Raw genomic sequence first — 15,334 nt, 5'->3', positions numbered from 1 at the left:
AGTCAGTCACCCACCCAGTCAGTCAGTCATGCACCCAGTCAGTCACCCACCCATCCAAACTAGTCACACACTCACACACGCACTTCTTCTTATTCAATTTTTTAGGTGGGGGTGGGGCTAGGAGTGGGGCTAGGTGGCAAGTAGATTTTTTGGTTCGGCGAGTAGATTTTTGGGTGATTTGTCAAGCACTTTGTATATATATATTTCTTTATGTTTGAAGAATTGATACCCTTTTCACCATTAGGTACCTTCCCATTTCACAAGTCCTTGGACATCCTTGGTTATCGGCTCCTTTGTAACAGTTGTTTGTCTATTTTCAGTTTTATGTAAGCCTTTAGCTTTCCTCAGCATCTTGGGAAGTTCAGATAATGGTGATCTCTGCAGGGACCTAGTCAGCCTGGGATTCTGTTCTGATAGTGATGGTGTATACAAGATGGTTCCCATTGCCTATCTAATTCCAACATATGTACTGTATATAGACAAAGAGACGCAGCACTTCATTTTATATTTGGCTTATGTTTGGATCAGGGGACGAGGGAGACTAGCCCTTAAAAGTTTAATGCACTTGGCTTTTCATATGTTTAGTTTAAAGGAACCATATAATATATATGTGTGTGTATGTGTGTATGTATGTATGTATATATATATATATATATACATATATATATATATATATGCAAATATAGCTGTATGCTCATCTGCATGTCTTAGGCAGGTCTGCAACCCCGCCTTTCCCCATTATCACCCAGCATACAGCACTTCCACTGCAGCAAGGGATTCTGGGAAATGACATGCAAATGAGCACACAGTGTCACTTTTTGCCTCAATAACCATTTTTAACATGGTTCCCTATAGGCTTAAGCTTGCTGCATGGTCACAGCTTTGAGCACAGCCAGGGTTAAGGTGCATACCCAGAAAACCACCCACAGACAGCTGTTTCGACCTTGATGGGTCTCATCAGTGTGGGGTTGATTTTACTGGGAATGCAAGAGAGGCTATGGGATAGGCTAAACCATAATACTGAGTTAAGTTATGGTGAGTAAAAAAAGTGACAAAAACCCTCCACAGGAAAGCAAATATGCAAATATAGCTGTATGTATATATAAATATATAATTGTGTATCTATGGAACCTACTCTGATGACGAAATGGTCATATCTATTAAGTTACTATACAGCAATAATAAAATAATATACTCAATGAAAATGAAGTTCAATATAATGAGCTATATTTACTAAGCAGGGCTAAACCATAAGGCACTGTACAGCTCACTCATGTGTAAATAGACCATGAGGTGTCCTATGGGTTTAGCACCGCTTAGTAAATATGGCCAATATGTCTGCTCACGAAGATTACGAAGCATAGAAGAGATGCATAACTTGTCCTGTGATTTTAGGGCAGGGAATATCCAGCTATGCCGGCGACCCTGAAAAAGCTGCAAGTTACATTGATGTTTGCATGAAGAAAGTGAGGGAAAAGATTCCCGTTCATCAGCAAAACAGCACCCCTGCCTATCTGGGAGCTACTGCAGGAATGAGACTACTCAGGTTAGGGATTAATTGGATGTATGTCAGCCCACACTTCTGACAGTGCCCTTTGAAGAACTTCAGTCATGTTAAAACATGCTCATGCACGGACTTCAAAAAGCACATTGTTTTTAAACCTTTTAAGGATCATCTTACTGTATGAGAACAGTTTCCCTCCTGGTGGAGGTTTGTAGCAAACATGTAAGTGCTGAGTTGTGGGTTTAGGCGGCTGGTATTGAATCTTTCTTTTCCAGTTTCTCAGCATTTTGTCTCCTGTGAACTTCTTAGGTTGCAAAATGACAGTGCTGCATATGGAGTTCTTTCCAGCATTCGGAACTACTTCCAAACCCAGCCCTTTGATTTTAGAGGAGCTCACATCATAACTGGGCAGGAAGAAGGGGTGTACGGATGGATTACAGCCAACTACTTAATGGGAAATTTCTTGGAGGTGTGTGCAAAAAAAGTGCATGCTTTTTCATCTGATATCCCTACCAACATCTTGTATGTTCGTGTTCGGTTATTATTTCATCAACACGTTCTGAAAAAGTGGGCTTTTTTTCTCGAGAGGTCTCCTCAAACATTTCATATAGCTATGTAGATAGAAGATCTGTAGAGATAATCCGTGGACCTGTTCTGATCTCTGCCTTGTCTTTCTATTTTATTACATGTTTATAAAACTGCAATATCCTCAGATCATATGAAGTTTTACTCGTCTGCAGCGTGTCACTCACTCACATTGAATGCGTCACAGACTGCATCAGATTACATGTTGCAGCGACATCTTGAAGTCTTGAAGGTAGAAAAAACAGGATATTCAGCGCTCGTGCTGTGTGATGGTGTGGATGATCCCTTTGCAGCATGTACATAAAGCGTCTCCCCAGAAACTCTCAAATCTAGGTGAGCCCCCCTTAGAAAGGGGGGAAGGCACCCTGAAATACAAGATAATAAAAAATGCACAAATGCGCACCAGGGATTAGTGGAAGGTAATTTATTAAAAATACACAAAAACTGAGGGGATCCAACCCCACCTCAGAACAGCTGTGCAGTTGGACGGCTAAGTACTACCAAGGAGAACACCTAATGGAGACTAAACCCTAAGCTGCACAGTATACAAATACAGTAAAATTTATATAAAAAACATGAAAGAAAAAAACAAACATGAAAACAACCTATCAACAGATTTGTATAGAAACCGCCATAGGGTTGGGCACTGGCAAGGGGAAACGGACACTCACACTGAGACAGTCAGCAGACTCGCGGTGTCTGCACAGGATCCGGATCTCGGCACCTGATTAGATCAGATACAGATAATTTAAATGGTAAGGGTCTCGGGAAATGGGGGAGTACCCAAAGTTCTGGTCGAACCACGATTTAAAAAAAATGGGGATAATTTCTGCTTTAAACCACTTCATAGAAAATGTATGAGGATGGTAATTTGTACAATTACCCCCAAATTATTTAACATCTCTGAAACAAACGAGGGGGAACCTAGTTTATTTCAGCCCCAGGGACCCCAGGTCCTGAGATACTTACTGGAGAAGGTGTCACCGTTAAAATCCCTGGGCCTGCGGGAAGCCACACCGGATTACGTATGGTCACTGGAGCTGAAAATAGAGTGGTTCAACTCAGGAGCACCCCTTCTCCCCCACCCCCACCCTTGGTTCCAGTCCTGTTTAAAAAAAGGGGGAGTGGGGGGTTAGTTAAAGGGGATTGCAGCTTTAATAATAAAAAGCTCGCCAACATTTTTCTACCAATTAGCATTGCTGTTGCTCTGGTTTTAATTATCACATGCGGATGAATATCTGGATTCTATTAATAGTTGGTTTGCCTTTGAAAATCCACCCACATTCCTATATGGTTTTCTCCTTCTCCATCCCTTACAGTCCTATTCTGAAAAATAAACCGGTTTAACACCTTCACTGCCCGAAAGACGGGTAAATGAGAGAAAAGTACGCTTACATTAAAAAAAAAAAAAAGGCCCTGAAAAAATAGCATACAGATAATCAATAATAAAGAAACGATTAATAGAAGCATTAGCATTAGGATAGAGAAATGAGATATTCTCCCGCAGGAACATTTACAAAAACAATGAGTTTAGCATATTAGCAGTATAATTCAGTGCAGATATCAATATTTCTTTTCCGCCTTCCTAGGAAGAGAGTTGAGGAAACCTGATTAAGATGCGAGATGAGGTATTCAGAAAACTGACCTTTGCAAATTGAGTGTTTCAAAATTGTGTTTAGAGAAGGAAGGACGTTTGGTTAACAGAGTCGTGTGTTAAAGATGAGATGCTATTTATAAATGAGTAGGTTTTACTCCTCTTTCTCTCCTAGCTTTTCATTTCTCTGGATAACGGATATAACCATCTTGTAATGCATTACGCTGAACAATCTTTTAGAGCAATAGTTGTGTACCATATAGAACAAATATCATTCTATATTATTATAATGTTGAGGGGGAGGGGTGCACGGGGGATGCAAATGGCTTAGAAATCCCCAAATATCACCCGTATGGTGATTTATTGATAGATATTTATGAGGTCATTTATTTTTCATCTATGTTATCTTCTTATCAGTGAATACGAAGAAGCTAGGAGTGCAGTCACCAACCTGAAATTGATGTGTTCCACGAGCTGTGTAATGCAGAAGGCAAAATATCTGGGGAAATCACCCAACTTGAGAATGATAAGGAGTTTATAAGTGAATTTTAGAGAGGCTCAATCATTAACCAGAATCCTTGTCTGCAGTTTATTTTAGCATGATATGTGACGATGGGTAATTCAAGCAGATCTGAGGGAGACATGCAGATATACAGTCTTTATTGTCACTTTTTATACAAATTTGTTTAAAAAAAAAAAAAACCTGATCATTTTAGATGTTTTTATGCAATCATAAAATCTTGGATACAGAAACAAAGAGAGGGGGAGTGATTGAAAATACAAAGATTAGACCAAGAAATTACACAGAAGAATTGATACCAGCTTCGGAAATGTGGTTAATCATATTTCTCGCAGGACAAGAGACGTTGGGAAGAGCCACCCAAGGATCGGGAGTGAGGGACAGACCCATAATATCAGTAATGAGAGTAAAAACTTTAGACCAAAGAACAAAGACTCAGGGGCCAATCCCACCAAGTGTGGGACATCAATCCGATTTTGAAATTTTTGTAACCCACCAGGTTACAATTTATGCCAGTGTGGAGGCGTAGCAGACATTATAATGCCCGCTGGCACATGGCAGTGAACATACACAACGTACCAGCGAGAGAAGCGGCCATTGTTTTTAATTAGCCGGATGCGAGAAGGGAGCGGGACTAGCGCGCCATCTTATCCGTACGCGGGTGCAATAATGGCTGCTGTATCTGTATATGTAAATACCTTAGATACAACAGACCTTATTAATTACAAAGTTTTCATTATATTATCTCTGCTGAAATTTGCTTCACCAGTTGCCTAACTTTTATTTAGCTAGAAACATTATTTCGAACTGTTACAAACAACGTCCACAACTGCTAAACTATTCTGTTAGACAGTCTTTCACAACACTAAACCAAGATAAGCACCAGTATCACAGCGTAACAAACATCTGAACCTGTTCCATCCGTTTCCCCAGATATTTGTAACAATACAAGTTTGCGTTCATTTTGGTTGGCGAAAACCTTTACCTTCCATTTTCTTGTCAATAAACAGACGAGCTAACTTTTACATAGACACTGTGCAGTAAATGTGCACATGTAAATATATTGATTTATATTGAGCATAGTGTGGGGTAATACTTTGTTGCGCATGTATTTCTTTAAAATATGAAATTAAGATATAACTCCTAAATGTACCCATTTTAACCCGGCTGAGATGTATGTTGTTGATGGGATATTACCCCCCGCCCCACCCCCTCCCCACCCCCTCAACTTTCTATGTTCTCTTCCCATCCCTATTCCCTTGAAATGCTTTTAATAAAGTTTGAGGTTAAAATAAATAAATATAAATAAGTTAATATGAAATGAATAATTGTAGAAAATGTTGTTAAGTATATTCCATATGTACAGCAATTCCCACAATTTGCCATGTCTATATTTCTTGGGTGTAAACTGAACCAGGAATGTTATGGATTAAATCCATCTGTTTATTATCACTGGGAACCGGGGCCGGTACAAGGGTATTTGGAGCCCTAGACAAACCTTCAGCTCTCTCTCTGCCCCTACTCATTCTCTTTCCCTCACCTCCTTATATCCTCTCACCCCCTCTTCATTCTCTCACCCCTCTCTCATCCCTCTCTCACCTTCTCATCCTCTCCCAGTTAAACTTCCTCACCTGGCTGTGGAGGTCCTGCTTGGTACCTGAAGTCCTCACTTTCTTCCAGGTCTCCGAGGTCAGAGCGCCTCCCACCCTTCTCCTTTCCCCCCCTCCCCCGTTTTTACATCCACCTCTGTTTTTCCACCCCCTTCGTCTTTAATTCCTCCTCTCTTACCGTGAATAGTGCACTGACTATTGACACATAGTTGCTGCAGCAGGATCACAGCGAAGGCAAGCTGCAGCTTACTATTGCCCTGGCAAGCCTCGCCATAGTTCCTGCTGCAGTGGGGTGCGTTACACAGGTAAGCAGCCTGCTCTGCTCCCGGACTCCCGTGGCCTCTGCCGCCCCCCAAAATGTGCCGCTCCTAATGATTGCACTGGCCCTACTGGGAACCCCCAGTTTCTGATATGTTCATTGGAAATGCCCCAGACCCTAAATCCGTTTGCGTGGCAGAGCAATTTCCCGCTCTCTGACTTTCTGTCATTTTGTTTTACATGATACCAGGGTTGTTAAAGCTGCAGTTCAAGCTGTCGTTTAAAAAAATAAATTAATTCAATATGTGCATCAATACAATTTACAGTACACACGGACAAGTGATTAGCTAAGTTGCTGATTGATCCGTTCTCATGTGATTGATTGTTGAAGATTCGGCTTGGGGGTCACTAAATGCATCTTGGGTCCTCTTCTGCTGCACTGACAGCCAAAGTTCTGTGAGGAAGATCATGTGACCAGGCAGGCACTAGATTCAATTGGTTCACTGCTAGAGAGGGCAGGGCTCAAAAATGTGATGCTGTTTCTGAAGAGATAGGGGATGTGACTTTGTAAATGGTTGCTATAGGAACAAAAATGCTTGTTACATTAGAATACATTATATGTTTTAACAAAATAATTGTTAATGCGACAAGTATTTTCTTATAGTACAGAACTGATTTATTTAAAAAAAAAAAAAAAAAAAAAAAACACATGAAGGATATTGCTTGAACTGCAGCTTTAAGTTGAGCCAAAATGTGGGGTGAAAAGATTATGTTACAAGAATCAGGTAGGATTCCTAAATCTCACGACACACACAAAATAGGACTAAAACATATCCTGAGAATGCTAATTTAAACCTAACCTTGAATGCATTTTAAAGCTTTTTAGACAAGGACAGACATGTGTACATGGTACTGGTTCAGATGACATGTGGCTCTGTTGCAAAATAAAGACAATTAAGCAAACTAATGCAACCTATTTCTCTTTTCTGTTTGTGCGTGCGTCTCGATTAGAAAAATATTTGGAGAGCTTGGGTCCGTCCCCATGGAGCGGAGACCACCGGAGCTTTGGATCTGGGAGGTGCTTCTACTCAGATATCTTTTATCCCAGAGAAGTCAGAACAGAACCCCAACAGCACAGTGGAAGTAACGTTGTATGGTTATCAGTACAATGTGTACACCCACAGCTTCCAGTGCTATGGCAGAGACGAAGCAGAGAAACGGCTTTTGGCATCAATAGCCCAGGTACAAAAACAGGAGCGACCTCTACATGACTAGCATCACATCTGAGAGGCCTCTGTATGACTGACATGGGGAATTACATTACTAGTGAACATTTTAAACTCTTTACAGATATATCACAGTTTCAGATGCAAAACTGGTACAATGTAGGTGGTTAAACTGCACTGGACCAATCGGTGAAAGCAATAATAACAGAAAGCCATTGTTATATATATATATATATATATATATATATATATATATATATATATATATATATATATACAGTGTTCGACAAACCTATACATTTGCTCGCCCCGGGCGAGTGGATTTAACATCGTGGCGAGCTCCTATTGGCCCAAGCAGCACACGTTTGGTACTAGGTGGCGAGTAGATTTTTTTGTGTGGCGAGTAGATTTTTTGGTGATTTGTCGACCACTGTATATATATATATATATATATATATATATATATATATAGTGTTTTTCCACTAGTGTTTTGCAATTATTAACACAAACATTTTCCTTAGCCAACAAAAATGGTGGAAGGTAACAGACGCATCAACTTTTTTTTCCGCCCTGGAAATACTAATGAAATAGGAAATTAAAATTGTACAAAACAGGGAGGGCAGATGGAGAATAGATTGCTAATAGCAGAATGAAGAAGATATACGTAGATGTTCCTATCCTGAAAATCCTGATACTTGTAGCCATAATGACACAATGAATGGGCTTTAGAAGAGAGCATATTGAAAAGCATGACTGAAATACTACCAGACCACGACTAGACTACTGTATGTGGTTCATAGAGAAAGTATTGTGGTAAAGACCCTGAATAAGTGACTCTTTAGTGATGGGATAAAACACAAACAGCTAACATATAATAAAAATACAAGACTGAAACGGATTATGGGTTAGCCTTGAATAAGGAATCAAGTACGTTTGGAGTACTGCTCATAAACTACTGTAAGGGATACTATGAGCGTGCACATATCCAACGGACGTTATAGCTCCCTCTGGCGTGTTGGCGCGGCATATGCATAACGCACATAATCTAAGGACTGTTTGCACTGTCTCTGATGTAACTTTATAATTAAGCCCAATCAAGACAGAACAATTTTTTTATTAGCTAATGCTGCAGTGTTAGAAATGCAGGTTTTTAGACGCAAGCCAAGGGTCGCCAGGTGGCCTGTCGAAAAATACTAGACATGAAGCTGAAGGGTGCGACGTGCTCGAGAAAAGTCCGTGAGGAGGTATGTTATTTCAAAATTATCTAAGCGTTGTAATTTTTTTCACACCAAGTATGCACCAATTGACACCATTTCATATTCTTTTTTTTTTTTTTTACAAAATAGAATATGAAATGGTGCAAATTCATGCATACTTGGAGTGAAATTTAGAAAAAATGATGTAATAGTCTCATAATTTATAAATAACATACCTGCAGTTATACATGGCGAGCTATACAGATCTTAATGCTCCTCTTCTGCAAATTCCAGGATTGTTGTACTTCATCCTCTCACCCTCCCCTCATCCTCTCTCACCCTCCCTTTATCCTGTCACCCTCCCCTTATCCTCTCACCCTACCCTCATCCTCTCTCACCCTACCTTCATCCTCTCTCACCCTTCTCTTATCCTCTCACCCCTCCCCTCATCCTCTCTCACCCTCCCCTCATCCTCTCGCCCTCCCCTCATCCTCTCGCCCTCCCCTCATCCTCTGTCACCCTACCCTCACCCTCACTCACCCTCCCCGTATCCTCTCACCCTCCCCTCATCCTCTCACCCTCCCCTTATCCTCTCACCCTCCCCTTCCTCTCACCTACCCTCATCCTCTGTCACCCTCCCCTTATCCTCTTACCCTACCCTCATCCTCTCACCCTCTGTCACCCTCCCCTTATCCTCTCACCCTCCCCATATCCTCTCATCCACCCCTCATCCTCTCACCCCCTCCCCTCATCCTCTCTCACCCACCCCTTATCCTCTCACCCTCCCCTTATCTTCTCACCCCCCCTCATCCTCTCACCCTACCCTCATCCTTCCACACCCCACACCCCCCATCCTCTCACCCTCACCTCATCCTCTCTCACCCCACCTCCACTCATCCTCTCACCCCCCCCATATCTTCTCTCACCCAGTGAAAAAGTCCAGAAAATGGTACTTGACCCGCACTCCTTCCGTTTCCAATGTGTCCTCACGTCGTTTTGATGGTGTTATGTGGTCTTCTTAGAGGCAGGATCCCCAGAAACTGTCACAAACACTATATCACATAAACTAGTGACAGCAAATGCACACATCTAGTGACGAGTGTCCTGTGGGGCAAATTATTATTTATTAATAAGACATGGGGTGGACATTTCAGGGCACAAAAAATTCTCTCAGGTGCACCCTGAAGTAAAACTTAAACACACACCTTCTGAATGATACCTTTTTAATCACCTAGAGTCATGACTACTTCTTCCCATACGGACAATGCACTAACAATACTCTTGGCCAGGCACTGTCATCCATTGCATTTACTCATTGCCCTACTGTCTGCGTAGGACTCCCAACATACCACTAAGGCCCAGATTCACAAAAGGGTGCTAAGCTTTAGCAAAGGCTTTACTCCCATTCACATGACTGAGAGTAAAGGCGTGCTAACGCTTAGCACCCTTTTGTGGATCTGGGCGTAAGACTGAAGTGTCCAAACAGGGATTTATTTTCCTGTTGTCTCATTATATGTTTAATGCACTTATAATATTTCCCTGTATTCTAATGTATGTTTGTAAAGTTCTGGGTACATTGTTGCCCCTTTATATAGATAAAAATATACATACATATATACATGTATATCTCACCATGCTTCATGGCCACTTGCAGAACTCACTTGCAGAACTCGCTCTGTGAACATGTGGCACTGTAATACCACTCCCTTCATCCCTACCAAGCAATCTTAGTCAGCAGTGGGGACATTATATTTATATTACCACAATGCACTTAAAAATGCACTTGATTTAACCCATGTGTCTTTATTTACCTTCTTCAGAATCCTCCCGTTAAACTCCATGTTGAAAATCCATGCTACCCTCACAATTATATGGTGAACTTAACCATGAAACACACGTTTGGAAGCTTGTGTTCTGCTCCATTTCGACCAGCAAATTACAACCCAGATCACCTCATCAGTTTTAGAGGAACTGGAGATCCAGTCCTGTGCCGTCAGAAGGTGGCCTCCCTGTTTAATTTCACAGCATGTTATGGTGACAAAGACTGTTCATTTGATGGAGTTCACCAGCCCAAGGTGAAAGGGAAGTTTTCGGTAAGATTACGCAGTACATCTACTTCAATTGCTTTTTATCATTTCCCTTCATACCCCTGGATGTAGGCTTTCAGATTGTTTATAGTATCTATTTAACTCTCATGACCATTTGTGATAAATGTTGTGCATGACATGTCAAGACCACTAATGTTCCTTCATCATTTCTGACAGGCATTCTCAGGGTTTTATTATACAGCCAATGCTTTAAATCTGACTGGATACTTCTCATTAAACGAATTCAACGCAAGCATGTGGTCTTTCTGTACGCAAGACTGGAGCAAGGTCCGTATAAATTGTAACATTCAAGAAGATCTTGTAATTATTATTATTATATTCATAAAATTATCTTTCCATTATCTTTTTTATTTTATGACGTAATACTTAAAAATATATAAATGTCCAAAATGTTTGGTCCGATATGAACATGTTCAAATTCAGAGAATAGAGTAGATTGATCTATGATCGGGTATATTTGCCCCAGATATGCAGCATGAAGACAGAGCCAATGAAAAAATGTGCTCTTAACATCTTGAGGCAAATGATTTGCCTCCCTTGCTGTTTTCATTTATGGTTATTGTATAGCCAAAGGAAAGCTCTCCATCTGAGTAAAGAAACTAGAAGGTGTACTGATACCTCCATCAAGGAAAAAGTGGAGCCATTCTGGGGCAAATTAATGGTACCATATAAGCACAGGCCGGCCTTAGCCTGTGTGGTGCTCAAAGCCCCCGCCCCCTGGTAGAGGTAGGTAAGGGTACTTACCCACTGTCCCGGGCGATGCCTTGAAGTGCGGACCTCCTGCTGCAGTGTAGCGGCATTATGACGTCAGGTGACAACACAACATTGTGACGTTGCAATGTCATTTGACATCGGGTCACCATGAGAAGGCAACGCTGCAGGAGGAGGACCACTCTGGAGATGGTAAGATCTCATCACACACTTCTCGCTCTTTAATTTTGGGGTGAGAAACTGTCCTGCCAGTCTGGAGGCCCCGCGCTACCTCCCCTGGTTGGGCAGAAGTTGTATCCCGGCGCTGACAGGTTGGGTGAGTATAGGGCGCGTGGGTCCCCCCCAAAGGCGCGGGGTCCAAGGCAATGACATTGCACGCCTTGCACTAAGGCTGGCATCAAAGAACAAAGTTTCATTGAAATCAATAGAATTGTTTCCTTTAAGACCGGTACATCTTCTGCAGTTTTTTGGTCCAGAATAGTTCCACATTTGCCTCGATAAATAGACCCTCTGGTTACCACAATGAATACCTAAGGTAGAAGTGCAAAAAATACAGGCACATTTTCAACAAATACAATGGTTACTGAAGACATTAGAAAAATGCCACTGAAGACAAACGTGCTTCAAAAAAATAAAATATTCTGTTTGCCAGAAGTATGTCTGTATATTTTTGGATTCGTGTGTTTTGTATTGTACATTGCTGAGTTCAATGTCAGCACTATTTACGAAGAGTGCCGCCTTAACGCATGGGCACGCTGGGCAGTTGCCCGGGGGCCCAACGAGCATAGGGGCCCCCATGCTAATCTATGCACAGACCAGAATTTAACACTAATTTTCCAATCACCCACCTCACCATTCAAATCTCCCGCTAACTCTGTAGAAGGAGAAAACTTACGACTTGTAGCGGAAAGTTGGCATGTCTGCATTCGCGAGTGCACTGCTTTGCCCGGGGGCCTACAGTATAATGCTGTTAAGACGGCCCTGTTTATGAATATAATAAAGTTGAATAGTTTTAGCTGTTGATTATTGCTGATTCTTTTCTTGCAGCTTCCACAAATCCTACTCAGGTTTGAAGAAAAATATGCACGGTCCTATTGCTTTTCTGCTAATTACATTTATTACCTCTTGGTTCATGGGTATAAATTTGACACTGAATCTTGGCCTCAAATTCATTTTCAAAAAGAGGTAAGTGTATAACACATCCAAATGAGCAATTCCAACCACAAAAATAATGTCATCAGGGGGTAGGGTTTTTCTAATTATTATGAATTAAGTAGAAATAGTCGTATTAGTCCAGTTGCGATAGTGCAGAGTAAATGAGTATATCTGCTTTCTATATTGTTATCTTGTTTTTTTACATGTGTTAAGCTGATGGAATCTTTGTAAATCAGTATTGCCGACCTGAGGAAGAGAGAGAAATTGCTTGAATGCTTGTCTTATAATATCTATTGTTAGTCCAAATACAAAAGGTATCACCTAATACTTAAGTGCTCATTAAATTATTATAACACCTGTGAGGAAAATTCTATTTGCCATTTTGTATTTCTTGTAATATGACATAACTTTGGAACTGGGGAATAGAGCATACCCAGTTTCAGAGAGATATGGAAAATGGCTGATGGCATCTTCCTTGCAGGTGAGCCAATTAAAAAAAAATCACAGATTCTCACCCTTTTAGAATGGTGACACCCATAACTCTTTTTTTAAATACACGTGACACCTTTGCTCTTTTCATGCTTCTTTGTAGCCAACCTTTTTTTGAAATGTATCGTCTTATATTTTTGTTTTATTTTTCTTAAATTCTGAATCCTGAAATTTATGTCAACTAAATAGAAATCCTTAAGATAGGAAGGGGTTAACCTTAAATATATCTCACAATTGGGGGGAGGGGTTCTCACTGCTTGTCCAGTTCATGCAATTTGAAAGCTCCTGCGTTAGATGATAGAAAGGTAACAATAATTGTTGCAGTACAGGTTACTGCTTAAATCCTTTGAGATTCCTAGTGTGGGATGTGTTACACCTACCATATTTTCTCAGCTAAAGAGGCTGGAACTGAAATCTCAAAGAAGAAATGTACTTTTGAAGTGAAACTTCTATGCTGGCACCTACCAAATGAAACATTTTCCTCAAAGTAAATCTCCTTGTTGGAGACGGAAGTGCAGTCCAGTAAGTCACTGCTGGCAGAAGAGGCCATTATGGCACCCGGCGAGCATGCAAAGTCCTGCGTGTCTGGCCTCCCACGCTCTACGCGCATGCACAGGAGCCGTTCCCTACGTCTGGTCGTGCCGGCGCAGTAGGTGCCACGTCCGGGCACACCTGAGCAGTAGGTGCCGTGGGGTGGACCTGGCGTGCATGCAGAGTCCTGCCATGCGGAGTCCTCCCACGCTCTGCGTGCATGCACAGGACACGTTCCCGATATCCCGGTGCGCCTGTGCACGCCTGCACAGTTGGCATCGCATCCGGCCGCGCCTGCACAGTAGGTACCGCGTCTGGGCGCACCTGCATAGTATGTGCTGTGTCCAGGCCGCATTTGCGCAATAGGTGCTGTGGGACGCGCCTACTGGGTGCGCCTGCATAGTAGGTGCCGCGGGAGCCATTTGTGTAGTAGGCGTGCCTGCACAGTAGCCGCTGGCGCTGTGCGCACGCACCACAGATTGGTTGAGGTAGCCGGGTCGGGGTTGGAGAGGTAAGGATAGACAAGATACTTGCCAAAGTCGGGGTTGGAGAGGTGCGGATCGTTGCAGGTACTTTCGCCATGGTCAGGATTGGAGAGATGAGGATAGTCGTGGTACGTAGCTGAGGTCGGGGTTGGAGAGGTACAGATCGTCGTTGGTAGCCGGGGTCAGGAGTATACAAGAGCGGAGTCCAAGAGATAGCCGGGGTCAGGAACAAAGTTGCTAGGAACCAAGAATCAAGACAAGACTGTGGAGGCAAGGGTAGCAGTGAACACTTCCAAACAACAAAGGTTTATGCTCAGCCGATTTGCCAGTGGGCCGGCTGTGCATATATAGGGGAGAGAAACCAATGAATAGGCAGACAGAGTGGAGGCGGGTCCTCAGTGCAGGCTGTGATTGGCTGTAGTGGTGCAGGAGACAGGCGTGGGAAGGATTGCTGACGAATATTGATTACGCGGTACATGCGCGTTGAGCACGCATGACGCCATCGCGCCCGTAGTGGGGCGGCTGGTGGTGAATGGCCCAGATGACATGTTGCAGGAGGCGGAGAAAGCAAGGCACACGGTCGCAGGCCGGGTTAAGCAGGGAGCGCGCCGAGGGCGGCGTGACTCGCGGATCCTCACAACAGGTACAGGTGCAACGCACACACAGAGAGATACACACACAGAGAGATACACACGCACACACACAGACGTGCACACACACACAAAGGCACAAACACACAGAGAGACGCCAGCACATACACACAGAGAGTCGCACAGAGACAGAGACACATATATACACAGAGACACACACGCACACGAGGAATTCACAGTTACTATACATATAGAAGTACAAATAGGTGAAACAGGGGGTGTGTACCACGCACGTTCTAAGTCAAACTTCTTTGCGCTTTAGCACTGAAATTCTGTTTTGATTTTTACTTAAAAACATCACCATCACAAATACAATTTCAGTGACAAAAAACAAAGAAGTCTCACTTAAAATGTGTGTGCTCAGCCCACACACACTTTATTTTTGTAATGTGTTTATGTAATTTTTACCTTGTAAGTAATTTTAGGAAGATTACACAGTAATCATTTCGTTTAAGAGATGTTTGCAGTTCTTAATTATGCATGAAAATGGATATAATTACAAAACTGAAGGGGGCCTTCAAATGAATGAAACAGTGTCACCTAGTGAGTGCAGTCTGTCCTTAGTGGTGTTACTAAAGAATTCCATGGAAACTGAACATTCAACAATCATGATTATAAAAACACTCAGTGATAAACAACATTAGCAACATAAATATGAAAATAATTTTAGCACAACTTTACTGGCTTTATTGAGACTGATCCTTGTTTCTGA

The 15,334-nt window shown here is 42.2% G+C and overlaps 1 protein-coding gene across 1 annotated transcript in view; it reads left to right on the top strand.

The window, feature by feature from the left end:
* ENTPD3 (ectonucleoside triphosphate diphosphohydrolase 3) overlaps window positions 1-15,334 on the top strand; it is a 34,458-nt gene that overhangs the window by 13,431 nt on the left and 5,693 nt on the right. The window contains exons 4-9 of the mRNA XM_075587063.1: window positions 1,396-1,546; window positions 1,814-1,973; window positions 7,083-7,313; window positions 10,314-10,586; window positions 10,758-10,868; window positions 12,360-12,497. Of these exons, the coding sequence (XP_075443178.1) occupies window positions 1,396-1,546; window positions 1,814-1,973; window positions 7,083-7,313; window positions 10,314-10,586; window positions 10,758-10,868; window positions 12,360-12,497 (1,064 nt within the window). The remainder of the gene's footprint in view (window positions 1-1,395; window positions 1,547-1,813; window positions 1,974-7,082; window positions 7,314-10,313; window positions 10,587-10,757; window positions 10,869-12,359; window positions 12,498-15,334) is intronic.

The sequence above is a fragment of the Ascaphus truei genome, chromosome 2, assembly GCF_040206685.1.
Source record: "Ascaphus truei isolate aAscTru1 chromosome 2, aAscTru1.hap1, whole genome shotgun sequence".
NCBI lineage: Eukaryota > Metazoa > Chordata > Amphibia > Anura > Ascaphidae > Ascaphus > Ascaphus truei.
This window is presented reverse-complemented; position numbering and strand designations above follow the sequence as displayed.